The sequence below is a fragment of the Onychomys torridus genome, chromosome 4, assembly GCF_903995425.1.
Source record: "Onychomys torridus chromosome 4, mOncTor1.1, whole genome shotgun sequence".
Taxonomy (NCBI): domain Eukaryota; kingdom Metazoa; phylum Chordata; class Mammalia; order Rodentia; family Cricetidae; genus Onychomys; species Onychomys torridus.
Window position 1 is genome coordinate 137,297,968 of NC_050446.1, and position 19,831 is coordinate 137,317,798.

The window sequence follows — 19,831 nt, forward strand, 5'->3', positions numbered from 1 at the left end:
GGTGTGACCTGAGACCACTGAGGAAAGTGTGTTGGGTGGAGGTCAGCAAGTAGCCTCTCCCCTGAGTGTCTGTCCAGGTGGCCGAATGATGTGATGCAACGACCATGTCAATGGGCACACAATATAGCTGTTGCCCTTGTGCGATGAGGCTACCTGCTTACTTTTCAGAGGCTACAGACACACCGATCATCATACAGCCAGCATCCGCCACAGAGACCACCCAGCTGACAGCTGACTCCCACCCCAGCTACCACACCGACGGTTTCAACTAAATTCAGGAGAGGCTGTGATTAGAGGATGAATCAGCACCTGGCCACTGCAACCTTAGAATCATGAACTGTAGTCACTGAGATGGGGAGGCAGCTGTCAACCTGACCTGCTGTGTCTGGTCAGGGCCCCTCCCACCTCCTCTAAGCCCAACCATCTGTCAATCCTTGATACACGACGAAGTGCGTAGCATGCAGTATTTAAAGCAGTGTAGCTACGGTCTTATGTTTTATCCTTTTTTTAATAGCATGTATGGGTTATGTTCAATGTCTGTGTTGTGGATGTGCTACAGCTGGGCTGAATTAACTGGATGGTAGTGCTTTCTTGGGTTTTCAGCCAAGTGGGTCCAGTGAGGTTCAGCTGTCTCCTTGTGCTTACAGGAGTAAGGTAGGCACCTGGAGCTACATCTCCTTGTTGGCCTCTGTGTCCTGTGACATGGTCTAGTCCATGGCTCTGATCTCATCCTCAAGGCTGCAGACAGGGTTCTGATTTGACCTGCAAAGGAGGGAGCTGGGCCCCATCCTCCCAGGCACCACCAGCATCAGTCGTTTGCACGGTGTTCGTGTTGGGAAGCTTTCATAGGGTCTCTGCATCATCTCACTCCGCCTCGTGACAGTTTTCCCGTGTTAGATCTGCTATGGAGAGTGCAGGTATGCCCCTTCTGAAAGTGGGAGCACACTCTGTGTAATGTCTCTACCTTGGGTCTCCTGGCCTTGTAGACTGAGATCTTATCATTGGAGGCATGTCCCTTGCTGGTGTATGGGAAATCATTTGTCTCTGTTCTGCACCTTTCCAGGTCAAAAGCTGGATTGACGGGGCCACAGCCTCCTTCCCTCATTCCTGGGTCATCTTCCACATTCCTTCAAGCCAACCTTTTTAAGCTTTTTTTTTTTTGGACTTTAAGAACCACAAATGGTAGCACCTGCCACTTAGTAATAGTCAGAAAGTCTTTGAGTCCAGTTGTGGGTGGCATGTAACTGCTTATCAAGAGTTTGAGTACCCAGGATCCAGAACCTCCTCCCTGTGCTTGCTGGAACTCCATCCACCCCACTTGCCTTCTCTTCCACCTGTCATCATGAATGCCTCTGGCAGAGCTGGAGTGTTGGGTTCCTGGAGTAGGTGACTGGACCCTGGTACCCCTGGCTCAGAAGGGTTGGCTTCTAGGGAAGCTATGGTGACAGTCACTCGACCTGGGATGCCAGCTGCAGGCTACAGAATTCCTTTGTGAACCTCCAGTCAGTATTCCAGTCTTGGTTACAGGGTAAAGTGGTGGGTGTAATTGAAAAATGTGGTTACCAGGGATTTTGAACCACGCTACCCTTTTTACAGTTAGCTGGATTAGCTGCACCAGACTTCAGTGAGCCTGGTTCCTCCAGAACCTTCCTGCTGGCTGCTGCTGACTACCTGCATTTCCAGTACAGATGAAGAAGGAGAAAGCTCATGTGGTGGCTCAGTGGCTCAGACAAATCACCATGTTTCCGAAGCCCACCCTGTCCACCTGGCTCCAGCTCACCAGGGCCTTCAGGGACCAGATCAGGTTGACAGGAAGTTGCAAGAAGAGGCAGCATTATGAGGATAAAGCTAGCAGTGATTGAGGTTACCTATTCAGGTCCTGGGAGACATTGATGCCAGGGTTCCCAGCTGTGACCCTACAGGAGAACTCCATGAGCCAGAAGCTGGCTTCAAGATCCTTCCATGGGTTTGTTAGTTTGTTTTGTTCTTTAAAGGATCTTAGGCATTTTCACTAACATACTACATTAGAAACAATTTGTAAACATTGGACCTGTGGCTGGATGTAGTGGGACATACCTATAATCCCAGCACTAGGGAGGCTGAGGTAGAAGGACATTGAGTGTAGGCTAGTCTGGGCTTTACACAGTAAGACTCCGACTCAAACAAATCTAGTAGAAGAATGAGAACTTCATTGCTGAGCCAGTTGTTGGAACAAAAGAAGAAAGGCCACTGGGTATCTGGGGTGCTGGTCCCAGTACATTAATTCTTGGTGCCCTTTTAACATAATGACCAGGAACCAGGTTCAGAGTTGTAGGTAATGAGTAGAGAGCTACAGTCTGGTAGCACATCCCTCCTGCATGTAGCTCTGTGGCCCTTTCCCTTATATCCTAGTGAGCCAGGTCCTGAACTGGGACTTGTGGTGCTGTAGGGTGAGAGCACAGAAGTTGAACCTAGTGTTTTTTGGAATTTGTAAAGCTAAATCATGTTGAACTTGAAACCATCAATATGTAGAACAGTTTCAAGGTGATAATAGTGATTGCCAAAGCCAGTTAACTCCCTGACCTATCCCTTCACGCAGACTCCCTGCAGGGTTTTACTGGGTTGATCTAAGTTCTCCTTGATTTCATTTGCCCTGACCTAAGCATAACTGATGAGTCTCAGGATCAGCCTGATATTCCTGACCAAATACTATTAAATATAAAGACACACACACACTCCCCAAACTCCTATACTAGTAGGCAATGTAGATGGTGTTGTGGTGTTTTGCCAAGGGATTGCTAAAGTCTGTGCATGGAAGTTCATCGAGAACAGTGGATACCCCTTCAGGACCAGAAACTGACCACTTCTGACCTACAGAAAGTACTTGGGAGAGATCCTGGAGTCCCGTCTCACCAAGACTACAGTGTAGATTTCTGTTTGTGCCCAATGATGTGGTCTTTCCTTGTCTTCCTTTTGACTGTATTTTTAAATTACTTAAGATAATTCTGTGCAATGTTTATAACCCTACCTAGTCTTCTGATGTTTATTAACACAGCCAGCACCCAATAGGGACCTGTAGAAAAAGAAATCAGTGCTTACTGTGGTTAGCAGGAAACTTTCCCAAGTTGTTGTTGTTGGATTTGTTACGGAGTCATAAAGCCAGTCTCTTCTCAGATGTTCAGATGCCAGGTTTTACTAACATCAATGCCCACTGTCCTGCTGACCCATGGCTTTTATTCCAGGTGAACCTTGTGCAAAGGAGCTGCCATTGTTGCATCTGGTAGTCTCGAGAGATGTGACCCAATCATTCAAGCTGTCCCTGGAGGGTCTAGGTGCTGTGGTACAGAGAACTGGTGGGCCATGACCATCTTCCTTTGGCTTTCTGTGCACCTTTTATTGAGGGATGGCTGTGAACATTATAAAACATGACCAATCTCATTCTTTTCCCTGTGTTTTGAGCTGTGAACCCATGTGTCCCAGCACTGACCTGTTCCTTTTATTTTGGTTGAGTTATCCTCCTATGGAAATAACAAAAGCTACATCTTTACTATCCTCACAAGTACGGTATGTGTTGTCACATGCTGTGAGTGTGGGCTATGGTGTGTGTTGGTGTGTGTACATATGTGTATATGTATATATCACGCAGCAGGCCTGTCATGCTGCTGTTTGGTGGCAAAGCAACAAGTACAATAAAAGTCGGCTCCAAAATAGTCTGTGGTTTCTTGAAGTGTTGGGCAGGGGTAGGATCTCTTGGCAAAACACAAAAGGAAACCCTAAGCTTATTGTATACATATAGGTACATATACATGAATGCACTGCATAGGCCCTGGCCAGCATTTGGCTTCAGGTATGTATGTTGGGCACAAGGGTGACTATACCAAATATATTCCTGGGGACCATGCCAAGATCACCTGACCATCAAATATATGAGGTATAGGACATGACTAGAAGCTTTCCTCTCTTGAAACACTAAAATTTATGAGCACCTATTAAAATCAGTAACCATGTAAAAGGTAGCCCAGGTAGGGGTTTTCTGTGCCCAAGAAAGGGCCCCAGTCAAGTGCCCCATAGGCTGAGCTGCTGGTAGATAGTTTTCTAGGAAAGTGTCTCATGCTAAGTTGGGGGAAAGTTTTTTTACTTAAAGACAATTTTTAAGAGCTGAATTCAAGTGCATGGAAAGCCTGTACTAGTTTTACCCGCTACTGAAATCTGTATACAGCAGAGTACAAGCTGCTGTCAGCCCAGACTAAATGACTTTGGTGTACTTTCCAAGGGCCAAACTGAAAGCTGTGGTGGTTCCGCATGGTGACCTGTCTAAATGTTGACCTAAAATAAAGATAGCTGTTGTAAAACAAATGTTTTCATTGCAGACCATGTGTGTCTTATTAGTGATTCCTGCCTAATTCTGTTTGTGAATTTGGCACTGAAATGGCCCCTGATGTTGGTCCCTACTGGGTCCCATGTGGAATGAGGCCTCATTTCCTCTTTCCTGGTCTAGCTGTGAACACCCCTCCCCTCACTTCTGACACCTCATTTCTAAATGCCTTGTCCAGAATGAAGAACCTGTTAGTCCTTCAACCCTGCTAAGGCAGCTGGATTTTGTGCATATATGTGTTTGGTTTGATTTGTTCTTGGGAACCAGTCATCCTGGTTGGACTTGGGTAGAACCCTCCTAGGAAGGACCTGGTCCCTACCCAGCTTCTCATAGTTTTTCCATGACAAGCAGGAAAAAGGCACAAGCCAAGCTTGAATAGGGTTTGGGGGAACCTATTTTAGGTTCCCGGCCTACCTGTCACAGTTCAGAGACCCACAGCTCATATCCAATAGCTGTCCCTATGCATATGTCTGTTACCTCATTGGGATAGAATCAACATGACAGTGAGTAAGATGCCTGACAGTTTCCAGAGAAGCTTCTCTTACCCTCTAGAGTCTTAGTAGCAGCAGGGCAAGGCTGGACATGAGACTTTGGCTCTGAAGACCTGAGGCTCTGACCATCTTGGAGCTGGGTCTTCTTCCATGGCTCAGTCCTTGTCATAGCTGCCCACACACCAGCTTTTTCTGGATCTTTTGGTAGTATAAATATGGTTGGGAGGAAGTGGTCACAGGGGCTGCCTCCTCTCAGAACCCTAGGTAGCCCTGTCTGTGGGTCCAGATCAGGTGGGCACTGGGCTGTGTGGTTCATTTGGAGGCCCACTTCCCTTATCTTCATGAGGCAATGAATGAATAAGTTTTCAATTGTAAGAAAAGAATACAGGGAAGAGAATACCTTGTCCTGCTGGATAGAAGCTGGACCTTACACCTCATTCTCAACTTCTGTCTTAAGGTTTCTATTAGCTGTGAAGAGACACCTTTTTAAAAAGGAAAGCATTTCATTAGGGCTATCTTACAGTTCAGAAGTTTAGTACATTATCATCATGGTGGGAAACATGGCAGTATGCAGGCAGACATGGTGCTGGAGAAGAAGCTAAGAGTTCTACATCTTGTTCTGCCAGCAGCAGAAGGAGACTGTGTACTGGGCGTAGCTTAAGTATGTGAGACCTCAAAGCTCACCCTTACAGTGACACACTTCCTCCAACAGGGCCACACCTACTATTGCCACTCCCTATGGGCTAAGGATTCAAACACATGAGTCTGGGGGCTATTCAAACCACTACATACACCTTGGAGACTGCCTCAGCTGAGCCTACCCAGAATAAATTCTGCCACACCTCCATTTTCTAAAGCTTTATTTGATTTAGAAATGTGTAAACTGAATGGTAACATTTTAAATTCAAATAAGTTAATGGAGACAGGGAGGCTTGATAGAGATACAAGTAGCTTAGACTGGGAACTAGCCCATAGAGGCTGTCTCTTCCTCATCACTGCCATCAGGAACTGCGTCTGTCCCAAAGTAGCGATCACCAAAATTCCCTGCAAAAAGAAATGGGACCCTTGTGTGACTGGGTCCTCCTAGGTCATCAGCCATGCCCCCGGGCTATGACAGCCTCACCAATGCCTGGGATGATACGGAAAAGGTCATTGACACGCTTGTCCACAGCTGTGGTGATGATTCTTACACGTGGGAATGCATAGGCCACAGAGTGCACACCCATCTCTGCCATGAGCAGGGAGAGCAAAAAGATCTTGTCCTCTGGCACATCATGGTCCTGTGCAGCATGGGAACAGGATAAGTTCCAACACCAAGGGAACTTACCTGCAGCCCACCCAGGTCCACTTACCAGGAGTACACGTACAGCCATCATGGCTGCAGCACCTGTGGATACTGTGCAGTCCATCAGGATCACATGGTCATCACTAATATCCTTGGGAAGTCTCAGGTAGTGGAGCTATAATTGATAGTAAGGTTAGAGTAGGGCCCCCACATCAGGCTTCTGAGCCCCCCACTCTCCTCAGGCTGGGCATCACTGTGACCCCCAGCCCTCCCTTGGCTGGACACCTCAGGCTCCCCCGTAAGCTGGTTGGTCTGGATGAGGATAGTGCCGATGCGCACATCCTTGCACACAGCACGCAGTGCAGGCTCCATGGTTTCCCCTGCGCGAAGAATGGACACTCCAGTGATCTAGCAGGAAAGGGAGGCTGAGTAAGCTGCAAGCTGGATGCCCCAACCTATAGCCTCTTACTCAGCAGCTATTGCCATCTCACCTGCTTTCCAGCATAGCACTTTCCCACGTAGTCTTGCCCCTGTGGGGTCTGTACAGTGCAGTCCTGCATAATGAGTTGGGGTATCTATGTGCAGCCAGAGCTGAGCCCCCCATCATAAGCCCAGGATGGCAAGACACCTACCCCTTCTCCCACAAACCCATACCTGGAAGGGTAGGAAGGACAGTGCATGTTCAATAAGCAGCCGCATCAATCTTTTGGAGTAGAAAATGAATTCATCCCGGCTGGTCTCCTTGTCCCTGATAGTGGAATAAACAGGCTTTAGAAAAGGATGGGCCAGAACCTAGGGGTAGAGTGGAGCAGATTTGGGGGTATAGCACTCCATAGGTGGGCCCTTACCTGATGATGGTGTGCATGCCCCGTACCTGTGGTGTGCTCTTGAGGACACTCAATGTCTGGGGAAGGGGATGGCACTGGTGAGCTGATGCCAAAGCAGCCCTAGAGATACAAATTGATTGGCATATCTTATCCAAAAGTCCCTTTCTGCTCCCAGAGGACATCTGAACATCACCATGAGGGCAGGGGCACATGCAGGGTGGAAGCTGTCTACTGACTATGGCTACTCAAGAAAGATGACTTGTCACCTAAAATGCCAGGCAAAAGTGAGAATGCTCAATTCTGAACACTGAACACAGTCTCAGTGAGGAGGATGCTGAGGGGCTGAGGCATGAGGGTCCCTTCCTAGGCTCAGATAAAGTAAAGAGGCCAAACATAGGTAACAAGGGAGCTTACTGTGGGAACAGATCTCAGCCTCCAAATGGACAGCTTGTTCGCAACTTCTCCTGGGAGAATGTAAGCTGTAGGGTCAAGCTCCACTCAGACCCATACCCCAGGTAGGGTGTAGCCCCTCTCAGGAGGGAGAGCCAAGCAAGGAGGGCTCAGTGCCAAAGGCTACCCACTCAAAACGCAAGCCTGGAGAGGGAAGGGCCAAGGACTTGTGAGAGGCAGAAGGAGGGAGGGCTGGTTAGGGGGAAGATACAAACAGCGATTGTGGAAGGGAGGGACCACTGAAGCACAAAGTGCAGGAGCAGTGCAGGGTGTGGGGCAGCACACAGTACAGCACACTCAGAGCTTGCTCTGCTCACATATCCCAACGCAGCTTCCTCTGCACAACAGGTGAAGAGCGTGTTCAGGGAGGGAACATGGCAGGAAACAGGTTTATGAAGAGGAAAAGAACAGAGAAGAACACTTAGTGGGGAGAGCAGCCAAGTCCCTACAGAAGGAACCCTGTAGCTATCAGCTGGCTAAAGACTTGAGGCAGGAGGCTGGCAGCTGTCTTGGCACTGACACCCTTGGTGCCTGAAGGTGGAGCACCACCTACACCCAGATGTTTTTCCCTCCTGCTCACCAGTAACTTCCTAGAGTTGACAGAGACCAAGTGAGTCAGCCACCACTTCCCTGGCTGACCAGAAAATGGAAAGTGGAGCTGGCTGTGCCTAGAGACTTTTCTCAGAATTGAGGCTTTATAAGGGCCCTGGCACAGGTCCATGGCACCCTGGTCTGGTGAGGCCAAATGGAGACTCATGCAAGGACAGAAAGCAGGGCTATTTAGACAGCCCCGGAGGCATTTCCAACACTGGCTCAGAACTCTTAAAGGTGTCCAGGGGACCATGAGGATTCCCACAATGGCTCAACTAGATCTTCCCAACTCTGAGGAAAGCCTGAAGAAGGGCAGGACCCTGGTGCTACCTCTGGCTCTTGCCTGGGCTTTGATCAGCAATGGATGATGATGGTATAACAGCCTATCCCAGCTTCCTGTTGCAATGCCAGCATTGCTCCTCCTGCCTGTATTGTATTACAGTTTGAAGACTAAGCTATGACAGGGCAGGGCCTGGGTGAAGAAGGCAGAGCCAAGCCCTTACTCCCCACTCCCCAGGGAGATTCAACTGAGCCTATGGCCCATGGGATGGCTCATTTTATAAGATATAGTAGCCTAGATGCAGACCCAGGGTTTATGATTGCAGGAACATGTCAGTGTGGATTGTGCATGGCAGCGCTAGTCCAGGAGGACAGCTGTGTTTTCTGTGGCTGGACCCCAAGATAGGCTGTATGAGGAAAGAGCCTCTGTGAACATTTGGCCAGCATGGGTAAAACATAACCCTGGGAAAGGCCAGGCGGTGGTGGCATGTGCCTTTAATCCCAGCATTCCTGAGCAGAAGCAGGCAGATTTCTGAGTTTGAGGGCAGCCTGGTCTACAGATCAAGTTCTAGGAGTACACAGAGAAACCTGTCTTGAGAGAAAAACAAAACAAAACAAAACAAAACAACAAACAACAACAACAACAAAAAACCCAACCAAATAAACAAAAACTCTGGGAAAATTCCTTAATGTCTCTGTACTTCAGTGTTCTTATCTGCCAGCAAAGGGAGTAGCAGCAAAATTGCGCCACTCTAGCCCTGTGATATGGACTGTCTGCTTGGCTAGGTGACAGCTGACCCGGAGCTCTATGTAGATGTTGGAAATGCCTCCATCTGTGCAGAGTTGTGGAGTCTTACCTGACGCTGAGTTCACGCTGTGGCAGCAATACAGGGAGACACAAGGGAATGGGTGATGCATCAGTGACCAGGACAAGCAGCCAGGCTACCCCCAGCCCCCAGTGATAGACACTCCACAGCCCATGTGGAAATAGCTCAGGGTCTGCAAGCTACAAGAGGAGGCAAGCTTCTAAGGCCCTCTAAAGTGGGGACAAGCTGGGTTGGGACCAGTGGCTCTGGGCTGTAGTAGTAGTGCCTAGGCAGGACTGTAGCCAAACACCATAGCCCAGCCATAAACCACCTAATGTGGGATGTATAGTGGGAAAATATCACTGGTAAAGTGACCCACTCAGAAAGGGAATATGGGGGACTCAATGCTGAAATCCACAATCCTAGACTAGTGGATAGTGGATCACCCTGTTACTCTCAGGGTTGGGAGGGAGAGGAGTGCACCCTTCCATGAATGGTCAAGTCCCCTTGCCTATCCTAGAGGGTTAGGCCATTTAAATAAGGTTAGGGAGCAGACTCAGAACACTTGAGTCAGTACCTGCAGGGGACAGTGGATGGGTGGGGTTGGATGAGCAGGCTGCTGCGTGGGGACAACAGACAGGGACTTTGGGTGCTATCTGGCTGACTAACCTCTTCCAGCTGGCTGTGGACATGCTGCACAATCAGGTCAATGGCTACTGTATTCCCACTCCCTGGAGTGGGAGAAAGAGAGGATAACTCAGAAGTTGCTGGCCCTTCTGCCCCACTGGCTGGAAGACAAGGCTGACAAGCTCACCTCTGGGCACCACAATATCTGCCAGGCGCATGGTAGGCTGGATGTACTGATCAAAAGCAGGCTTGACAAACTTGTTGTACTGCTTAATGACACCCTCAATGTCCCGGCCTCGCTCACTGATGTCCCGGCGTAGCCTCCGTACGAGTCGGATATCAGAGTCTGTGTCTACAAAGATCTTCATGTCTAGGAGCTGGGTGGGGACAACAATCCAGTTTCACAGGGCTAAGGCAGCCACCAGTGACACCATTAAATAGAAGCCAGGATCCACAGAGCCAGAGTGGCAACATGATGAGCTCATGGTCTATGGACCATGATCATTGGGGCCAGCTGCCCACAGGACACTCATTGGCCTAATCATTAGTGTGTGTAGGTTAGTGCGTGTAGGTTAGTGCATGTAGGGTGCATTCATAGAAAGTATGTATTGGGATGCATTGTGGGTATGGGGTACAGAATGGAGACAACTGACAAGTCAGGCAGGAATGGGACTTGGCAGTGTGATGTACATATGACTTTACTCAGACCTCCCATCAACACTGGAGGAGTGGGGCTTTGTGAGCTCAGGGTATGGCTTCCTCCAGTCAACATGTGATAGGTGATCCCTGAAGGAGCTATGTGGGGATCAGGGCTGCCATGATAAGGTAATGACATGGTAAGAGTCCTCTTGGCCTGGGCCAGGGTCACACTCTGGTATATCCTGGAGGCCTTGCAGCAAAATCCCTCAAACTCACTGACTTTAAGTCCTTGTTTGTTCCTCAACAAAGAAGAATATCAAGAGCAGGGGGAACAGAAGCACAGCTCTCAACAGGTAGGAGAGGAAACTACTGTCCCCAGAAGCCACACTCCACTGAAGTAGTCAGTCTGCTAATGGTACAGAACTGCTGTCTAGGATACACCAGGTGGGGCTTGTCTAGAAGTGCCTGATAGGAAGCAATCTTCTCAGAGAGCACAGAGCATGGAGGCCATGGAGATAAGGCAGGATGTTTAAAGGAATTGTGTTTAAGGGGATGCCTTTGGAGTGGGTACTCCCAGCAAGCTCTCACCTCCAGCAGTGTCTTGTCAGCAAAGGCCATAATACCCTCAAAGATGATGACATTTGCACCATATAGTGTTTTCTGCAAAGGAACCAGGGAGTTTCAATGTTCAGCTAAGGCCCCTGCAGACCCTTCCAGAGCCCTAAGACCATGGGCCTACCCAGTCCTTTTTCCGGCTATGAGTGGTAAAGTCATAGATGGGTACTTGGACGCTCCTGCCCTGCTTTAGTTTCTTGAGGGTGGAAATGATGAGATCAAAGTCGAAGGCATCAGGGTGGTCAAAGTTGAAATTGTTGCAGGCAGCCTGTTCCTGCTGCTGCTGTGTCAGAACCTAGGGGGGCATGATGAAACCCAGTGACCACAGACCTACATTTGTAGGGGCAAAGGAGTCACAAGGAGGGAGATGAACAGGGCCTCACCTTATAGAAGGAATCCATGGACAGCAGGACCACCCAAGGCACATCTAGTGCTTCAATGATCATTCTTGCCACAGTGGTCTTCCCAGATGCACTGCCACCTCCCAAGCCTGTGCATGAAAGGTTACCTTGCAATTAATTGCAGCTGGGCAGACCATGCAGCCTGATCCCCAAGGTGCCTTCCCACATTGCTATTACCAATGGCAAAGGCCTCCTTGGACTGTGTGCCATGTTCATTGTACCATGGTGGCCGCCCAGCTGTGTAGATGGTACGTTTGCTTGTACGAAGCAGGGGTGGCTCTGACTTGCACTGGCTGGTGGTGCGCTTCCGGGGTGAGCGTCCGGTACCCACTGGTGGGAGAAGTCTGTCCAAGGACCCTGCATTGCTGCTGTGAAGAGGAATGTGCTAAGCCTCAATCAACAGTTGTCAATCTCCCTGGTCATGCCCAAGTGGGGAGTGTGTGCCCAAGAAACATACCTATAGCTGGTCCATGGAATAAATGGGGGCATAAGACCTTAGACTATTCACACAGCAAGGAAAAGGGACAGCAATTAGTGGCAAGAGGACATACAAGGGTATATACAATCTCAGAGCTACAATCCTACTCCTCTGTGGACTATGGTGGGTAGGGCCTCATTCCCAGGGAATGAATACTCAAGGATAAGGACGATCCCATTAAGGACGGTGCCCCTCTCCCCAACACAGCATATTCTTTGGGTACTCCAGCCACTGCTGTACTGCAGGATGTTTGTTGCCCTGGGAGGTGAGAGTGCAATGTACTGGCCACATGCCAGCGGCAAGATATATGTTCTGGAGGACTCCCTGGTCTGGCACCTTGTCAAGAAACGTAGAAAGGGGGGGGGTATAGGGGAGTGTGAGAAAGGGAGGGAGGTGGAACTGGGGGATGGTATGTAAAATAAAAGAATTAAAAAAAAAAAGAAATGTAGGACAGAAAGTAAGAAGGGAGGCTAGAAGATCTATGAAGAACCCACCTCTCAGCATGACTCCTTCTGTGTTCCCAAGCCAGACACCTCCAGCAGCCTGTAAATGCCACCTGTCTTGGCTGATTGTGTATGTGTACACACACATGTATGTGTGTGGTAGTGGTTTGAGAAGGTGACCCAGGATAGAGAAGGAGAGACTAACAGAGGGTACAAGAGGGAAATGTAACCCAAAGGTCAGAGCAGATCTGTGTAACTGTGTACAACCATAGCCTATCACTCATGCTAGGTGGGCAATCAGAACTCTGCTGATACAGCAGTTGGTCTGCATTCCTAAAGGGGTTCCATTACTGGCCATTGCCTTCACATCTGAGAATGAGCAGTGTGGTGGTCTGAATAAAAATGGCCCTCATAGGCCCATAGGGAGTGGTACTAATAGATGTAGCCTTGGAGGTAGGCTTTAGGTTTCAGAAGCTCAAACCAGGCCTAATGGCTCACTGTCTCTTCCTGCTACCTGTGGATCCAGATGTAGAACTCTCAGCTACTTCTCCAGCACCATGTCTGCCTGCATGCCTCCATGCTTCCTGCCATGATGATAATGGATTAAACCTCTGAACTGTAAGCAAGCCCCAATTAAATGTTTCCCTTTATAAGAGTTGTTGTGCCAGGTAGTGATGGTGCATGCCTTTAGTCCCAGCACTCAGGGAGGAAGAAGCAGGCAACCTCTGTGAGTTCAAGGCCAGCATGGGCTATAGAGTGAGTTCCAGGAAAGGCTCCAAAGTTACACAGAGAAACCCTGTCTTGAAAAAACAAAAACAAAAAAGAAAAACAAAACAAAAACAAACAAACAACAACAAAAAAGAGTTGCTGTGGTCATGATGTCTCTCCATAGCAATAGAAACCCTAAGACAAGCAGCTTCTACAGAGGCTCCATGTGCTGCATCCCCTCCCTAATACTTGCCATTTGTTCTGAGGTACAGCCTGATGCAAAAGTGCTAAGAAAGGGTTAAAGAAATGGCTCAGCAGTTAAGAGCACTGACTGTTCTTCCAGAGGACCCAGGTGAAATTCCCAGCACCCACTTGGCTGCTCACAACTGTCTGTTACTCCAGTTCCAGGGGATCTGATACCCTTACACAGACACACATGCAGGTGAGACAACAATGCACATAAAATAAAAACAAACCTTAAAAAAATTAATTTTAGCTGGGCGGTGGTGGCGCATGCCTGTAATCCCAGCACTCTGGAGGCAGAGGCATGTGGATCTCTGTGAGTTCGAGGCCAGCCTGGTCTACAGAGCTAGTCCATGATAGGCTCCAAAACTACAGAGAAACCCTGTCTCAAAAAACCAAAATAATAATAATAATAATAATAATAATAATAATAATAATAATTTTAAAAGGTGCTAAGAGAATGAGACATACGCTTAACAGGCATTTTCTGGCCACTGTCTAAAGGGAAATCTGGGTAGGCCATATGATTCCAGCCTCAGCTTTCAAACTACCCAAGAAGCTCTCAGGTCAGTGGCTTAGCCTGGCAGGCTATGGCTCACCCATGTGGGGTCAAATTGACCTGTGTATACTGACGATACTAGATAGTGTCTGATGGGTAGGAGGGCTGCCTATAGAAATGGCAGATGGATGTGTCAGGTTAAAAAAGTATACTGTAATGAAAAATGGTTCAGTTTACATAAAAGCCAATAGATGAAGGATGCTCACTTAGGGACTGAGGACATAGCTTAATAAACAAGTCTGGGGCCTGATCTTCAGTATACCCCCAAAACATGCTCACCCAAATGTACATACATACCAGTATCTGTAAGAAAGGTATGTACTCAGAAACCCTGAAGGCAAATATGCCAGTATAATAATCAGGATTTCCCTGGAGACCACAATTTGGGACAGGGGACTTTTGTCACATTTGAATGTTTTTTTTTTTTTTTTTTGTTTTTTTTTTGGTTTTTTGAGACAGGGTTTCTCTGTGTAGCTTTGCGCCTTTCCTGGAATTCACTTGGTAGCCCAGGCTGGCCTCGAACTCACAGAGATCCGCCTGCCTCTGCCTCCTGAGTGCTGGGATTAAAAGCGTGTGCCACCACCGCCCGGCTCATTTGAATGATTTACAAGTACAAGCTCTCTCATCAAAACAGAAGCTGGGTTTGTCTGGCAATTTCTATTACTGCTGCCTCACATCTTTTAGTATGATGCTTCCTAGGGCTGATGTGGCCCAAGGCAAGCTTCTTTCTACCTCTGGGATAGCCCAGTTTGAGAATAATGATGTTCTCAGCTGGATAATCCTTCCTAGAACCAGAAAGATTGTGGCTGTATGCACATGAGTTGGAGGACAGGCAGTGGGAAGAATGGGTAGAAACCCAACATGTAACTGCTCATACTGGCAGCTCTGAAAGGTGCAGGACAACATAGATACAAGTGAGTATCATGAAAAGAGCCCATTTGCATTCAACCAGGAAAACACATTGCATTCATCCTTGGGGACAAAGACAATAGGCCTGCTTGTTTCTGTACCATTCATCCTTACCAGAGCTCAGAGAACGAGCATAGGGAATAATTAGTCTGTTAAAAGTTCAGCCTTACCTCCACTGCACTGGAGACATGTGCAGGAGTTGCGAGCATGAGGCTAGGTATAAACAACACAACTGAATACTGAGAACTGAGTCTACCAGTCAAGGATCTTAGGGACAGATAGCATGTAAGGACACAGGTGAAAAATGATGAGCTTACTGAAGGGGTATCACCGGCATCCCAACTCGGGCCTGCCTGAATGGCTCAGTCAAAAAGGGAGGCAACAACTATAAACACAAAAAATGAGATCCCCAGGTCCCCAGACATAGGGTAACTGGTTGCTCACCTGAGTATACTAATCCATCCACAGTAAACAAATGGATCTGTGAAGCTTATCCACTGGGCTGTCCTTTCCAGCGGGCAAGAGCTGGGGGGCCCCAGCTAGAGAAAAGAGCAGGGTTCCAGACTGGGTCTTGCCTTGGTCCCTAGTGGCAGCATGACCACAGTATACAGTGTAGCTCTGGGAAGCCACAATAAACAAAAAACAAATTCAGGTTCTCTGTCTCTCCACCAAGCTTCCTCCACTTTCCCCAGGGAGCTGCCCTCAGCTTTGGGGAGGAAACTACTCCAATGCAGAGCATCTGATTTGCAAGAGGGCCAAACAACCTGATAAAGCCTGCCTATAGGCTGTGCCCTGGCCACCACTGGTAAACACAAGTACACACAAAGCCATGACACACTCAGACAGAAATTGGACAAAGGAGGCAACAGGCTGAGGCTGTTTTCCTGATCGCCCTGATTCTCACAGTACCAGTTTCCCTAGGGGAATTTAAGTTCCCCATCAGCCACTCTTCTCCACCTTGGTGAAGATCCCTTCCAAGGCTTGTGCTGCTGATGGGAAGAGTGCACAGTTGCAAGTAGATCAGGGAGAACTTTGCCAAAAATCCACCTCATGCTGTGTCTGTACCAAACCCAGCACCCCTTGTCCTCCTCAAAGTTAATAGCTGTCTCCTGGAGCCAGAGATAAGGCATCACCCCATTTTTCACAAAAGGTGTCTCTTGATGGGAAAGTAGCGCAAAATACTTCATCTCTTATCCACAGACAGACAAAGGGGCTTCTGGCCTCAATAACAAAGTTCATTTGTACAAACAGAGTTGAGACATTACCATAACCTACAATCCCAAGCCAGTCACATCTGCAGCCCTGAGTATTGTTTGGTTCCCAGGAGTACCTGCTGGCTTGTTTGTTTTCAGAGATATCTATGGACACGCATCACACACAAGTCAGAAGTGGTCAATATCATTGGGAAGTGGGGTTCTCCTCAGCAGGGACTCTGCTGCAACTCACCTGCCTTCTGCTCCAAGAGTCCTGCACCCTGAGATCCTGATGCCAGGGTAAGCTGGGGGGCTGCTCATTGCCAAGGATGCAGGTAGGTACAGAGGGTTCAGAGGTGGGTATCCCTGGACAGTGGGATGACCCAGGTATATGTGGTCTAGGTGCTAGCAGTTAGAGTATCACTACCTCTTAGAACTACTGTTGTCCCCAAGGACAGCTTGGGATTTCTGGGCACCTGAACTGATCCTCCACGGATGGAATCACTCCTGTGGGCAGCACAGCAGAAGAGCTAGGTAGGGTTGGACCCCTAGGCTGGCAGCAGTAGCTTACTATATACAGGGGGTGGGGCACAGCAGCTATGTGGCCCCAGGAGCCCTACTGCACTAAGGGCACACAATGCTAGTCTCAGAGGCTAAGGCCACATGTATAAGAGGATCACCCGGTTAGGGCTCATGCACCAGATATTAATAGTACTAACTCTGGCCTGCACAATCCCCAGGACAGTTGTGAAGAATATTTCAGTGTCAGCCAGTATGCTCATTAGCCTGGACTTGCTGAGGACCACTGTATTTTAGTACCTTTCCCCAAATCTCCTGGAAGAAATACAGTTGTGCCCCAAATGCATACACAGCAAGACAATGAAATCTGAGGACCCTCTAGGCCAGGTGATCTGAATGTCAGTGATGAGCTGGGTGCCTCTTCCATGGCCCCAAGGTGCCTCCTACAAAGATAAACAAATCTGAAACTCTACCCTAGCACATCCAAGAATAACTGTCCCACCCCCACCTTACAGAGGCTCCAGTAAGTCCTATGGCTACTCAGGCCTCATCAGTCAGCAGGGGACACACTCACCTCCCTGCCTACAGCATAGAGAGAAAGGGAAGATTTGGTCCCAGTCTTAGCTGAAATCCCTTTACTGACTTTTAAGATCTAATTAGAGAGGTTCTGCTGGCTTTGGGATTCTCTTCCAGGGGTGGGCTGTCCTTACGGCAACCTCATTCTACGTGGCTGGCCTCCAGCATGAAGACAGTCTGGCAGGTGATTGGGAAAAAGGAAGCTTCCAAGTAGACTTCACACACCTGAATAGGAGCTACTCTGGGAGCACCTTGGAGGCAGCGCTTCTCACTAGCTAATTCATGGCTACGTCTACATCCCTACTAGACACCTGGAGCAAGAAGAGCCTATATGTTTACATGTATGTGTGTATGTGTTTAGAGTTTGTCCCTCTGCCTCCACACTCAGGTGGTTGGCTGGATATGCCCTAGGATTGCTCTGGGAGGTTAGAGTTGTTCTGGGCAGAGATGCAGAGTCAAGAGATCCTAGGGAATCAGTTCATAAGTTTGGCTGGCTGATTACAACAGAGGGATCCTAACATGTTCTTTGAGTACTCCATCAGGTCAGGATCAGTGGGTAGAAAAACAGGCAACAGGTCTGTGGGAAGCTAACACTGTGCTGGTCTTAGAAAGGGAAGGCCTAATTCTAGGTTTGTTACTGTTAACATATAGAGCTGCTAGACTTGGCCCTAGAATATCAGACCCTGAACCCTAAACTTCATCTTAACCTAGGCTATATCAGGCTACCTGGCCAATAACTCCAGTCCCTGAAGTTTCCTCCTTTCAGGCTTCCGTTTTAAGTCTCAGGGTTGTATGAGGTAGGTGGTGATAGGAGCCGCTACTCAGTCTTTCATTTTCCCCCTGCCTATCCACTAGGTGACAGCTCTGTCACTACAGCTCAGATGCCATCACTCACCAGGGAGTTGCTGCAGACCTTATCCTTATCAAGGAAATAGGGGTTACTGAGGACCTAAGCAGGTGCCTCATTGATAAGGAACCTACATGATATAAGTATTATAGAAGTAGAGCTGCCCTATAAGTTTTTTGTGTTCTTTTATTTTGGTTTTTTTGTTTTTCTGAGACAGGGTTTCTCTGTGTAGCTTTGTGCCTTTCCTGGAACTCACTTTGTAGGCCAGGCTGGCCTCGAACTCACAGAGATCCGCCTGCCTCTGCTTCCCGAGTGCTGGGATTACAGGCGTGCACCACCACTGCCCAGCTGTCCTATAATTTGCATTCCCCTGTGTCAGAGAAGACAGAATCAAATGTCTACAGCAGGGTCTGAAGAGAGGAAGGGTCATCACTTGGACCACCAAAGGACTAAGAAAGGTATCAAGGTCCCTCTGCCGTTGCTAGATCTATAGTCAAGCTACTCCTCCTGATGCTTCTATGGAAGACCTGCATGGTTCATAGATAGTCTCCAAGATCATGTTCACAAGGTAGACACAGGAATGGGAGATTAAAGGCTTTCATGGCCCATTTGCCACACTGTAACTCCTTCACTCACACACCTCCACCTGCATCCCAAGCCTCTGGGTGGGCACCATTAGCTTTTCTCTACTTCTATAATCTCAGCCCAATATCCATTTTGCATGTTGACATGAAAGCCACTGGTTGTACCAGTTAAGGTCAAGAGACTCCAAGAAAAAAGCCTCGAGGACGAGGTCTATCAGCGACTCCCTCTCCTACTGCTTGCTGCCAGTACCTGAGGCACCAGGGCAGTCTATCTTCTCAGGAACCTTCGGAAGTATGTAGCCAGCCATGACCTCTTTGCTTCTGGTTATATCAAGACCTTCTGAACTAGAAAGCATCACAAACTCAGCCATGTTAGACCCAACCAAGTTTTTCAGGCTACTAGTTAGAATGTCTTGGAGTGTGTGAACTAGCCTGGATTTGCCTCATCCGCCTCCAGTACCTGCCGTCCCAAAGTCGTCCAGGCTCACAGTTCCCCAAGCTGTGCTTTGAGGCCTGTAGAGCTGGAAGACATTTGGCTTTCAACTGGTGCAATCAGACCGGAAGAAGTGCCACAAGCAGTTCCAAGCTTCGTCACCGACCCCTGGCGGCCATGGCCTGGAGTTGCCACACGTGATGGTCAGGCCGAGCCCTCTCCATCCTCCTGAAAGCCTGGAAAGGGCCCCCAAATTCTCGGGCAGGTGGAGATCACCACCCGATTCTACCTTCACTAGTTACCACTGGCCGCCAGGTGGGTAGGAACTGGAGAGATCAAATTCGACGAATTCAGAAGGTCGAGCACGCCCACCACCCACCTTGGAGCCTAGAGCCACTAGGGACAAACACCCAGGCCACACAGGTCAAACAGGTTACCACTTTCTGTGCCTCCAAAAGCTAAGGGCGTGGGCCAGTTCCGCCTTCCATCTGCTGGGGCCCTCCAGGCCACCTGTCACCTCCCTCTCCCTGGCAGGGGGTTGCCGACACATGGCCCAGGAAGACGCAAAGCTCCGGAGAACCGCTGAAACCTGTCCAGGATTTAGGCAGATGTGGAGACCAAGTTGCCCATCTGCAGAGATGCCAAGAAGCCACCGGGCTTTAGGGAGGGACGCAAGCCGTGCACTGACCCCTCCCAAGAGGCGAGCGCGGCCCCCTGCCTTATCCAGGCCCGCGCCTACCGGTCCTCACACGCGGTCTCATTCTGCTCGGCTGGGCGGCCAGGCACGTCTGGGGCCACAGTAGATTGTAGGGGCGAAGGGGCAGCGTCCGCAGAGGCTGGCGGCGCAGCCATGGCGTCCGAACCTGGCAGAGGCCAGGGAGGCGCGCCGGGAGTCTAGCACGGTGTGGACTACGAGCCCCACAAGGCCATGCGGCAAGCCTAAGGAAGGGCCGGCGCCACAACACAAACTCATC

The 19,831-nt window shown here is 49.0% G+C and overlaps 2 protein-coding genes across 11 annotated transcripts in view; one reads left to right on the forward strand and one right to left on the reverse strand.

Moving 5' to 3' along the window:
• Dnajc5 (DnaJ heat shock protein family (Hsp40) member C5) overlaps positions 1-3,689 on the forward strand; it is a 42,837-nt gene extending 39,148 nt beyond the window's left edge. The window contains exon 6 of one of the 2 annotated variants that reach the window (XR_004944764.1): positions 169-232. Coding sequence is in view for 1 of the 2 variants with exons in the window: in XM_036185227.1 (XP_036041120.1) it covers positions 169-272 (104 nt within the window). In the remaining variant the exon portion in view is untranslated. Of the gene's footprint in view, positions 1-168 lie in introns of both variants that reach the window. The other variant, XM_036185227.1, reaches the window with a different exon arrangement.
• A 1,999-nt stretch (positions 3,690-5,688) lies between these two features.
• Positions 5,689-19,766, reverse strand: Uckl1 (uridine-cytidine kinase 1 like 1). 9 transcript variants are annotated; one of them, XM_036184100.1, is made up of 16 exons: positions 19,597-19,694; positions 19,295-19,487; positions 11,543-11,733; positions 11,348-11,454; positions 11,089-11,259; positions 10,938-11,009; positions 9,898-10,087; positions 9,753-9,814; positions 9,135-9,151; positions 6,979-7,077; positions 6,785-6,878; positions 6,622-6,684; positions 6,416-6,538; positions 6,198-6,305; positions 5,969-6,125; positions 5,689-5,889 (listed from the first exon to the last, which is right to left on the reverse strand). In XM_036184100.1, the coding sequence occupies exons 1-16, from the start codon at positions 19,616-19,618 to the stop codon at positions 5,810-5,812; spliced, it is 1,749 nt and encodes a 582-aa protein (XP_036039993.1). In that variant the 5' UTR covers positions 19,619-19,694; the 3' UTR covers positions 5,689-5,809. The 9 variants fall into 9 exon arrangements, with proteins under 9 accessions (XP_036039993.1, XP_036039992.1, XP_036039991.1 ...); XM_036184099.1 differs by having other exon boundaries at positions 11,543-11,730; positions 19,295-19,514; XM_036184098.1 differs by having other exon boundaries at positions 19,295-19,514.
• Positions 19,767-19,831: the final 65 nt, after the last annotated feature.

What these genes read in the sequence shown, in the direction of transcription:
- Uckl1 (XM_036184098.1), bottom strand. Translation starts at nt 19,618, where the DNA reads ATGAGACCGCGTGTGAGGACCG. An exon ending in CTGACAAGACACTGCTGGAG is followed by an intron (nt 10,088 to 10,937) that starts GTGAGAGCTTGC and finishes GTCCCCACCCAG; the next exon opens with CTCCTAGACATGAAGATCTT. An exon ending in TGTCCTTCCTACCCTTCCAG is followed by an intron (nt 6,685 to 6,784) that starts GTATGGGTTTGT and finishes CTCATTATGCAG; the next exon opens with GACTGCACTGTACAGACCCC.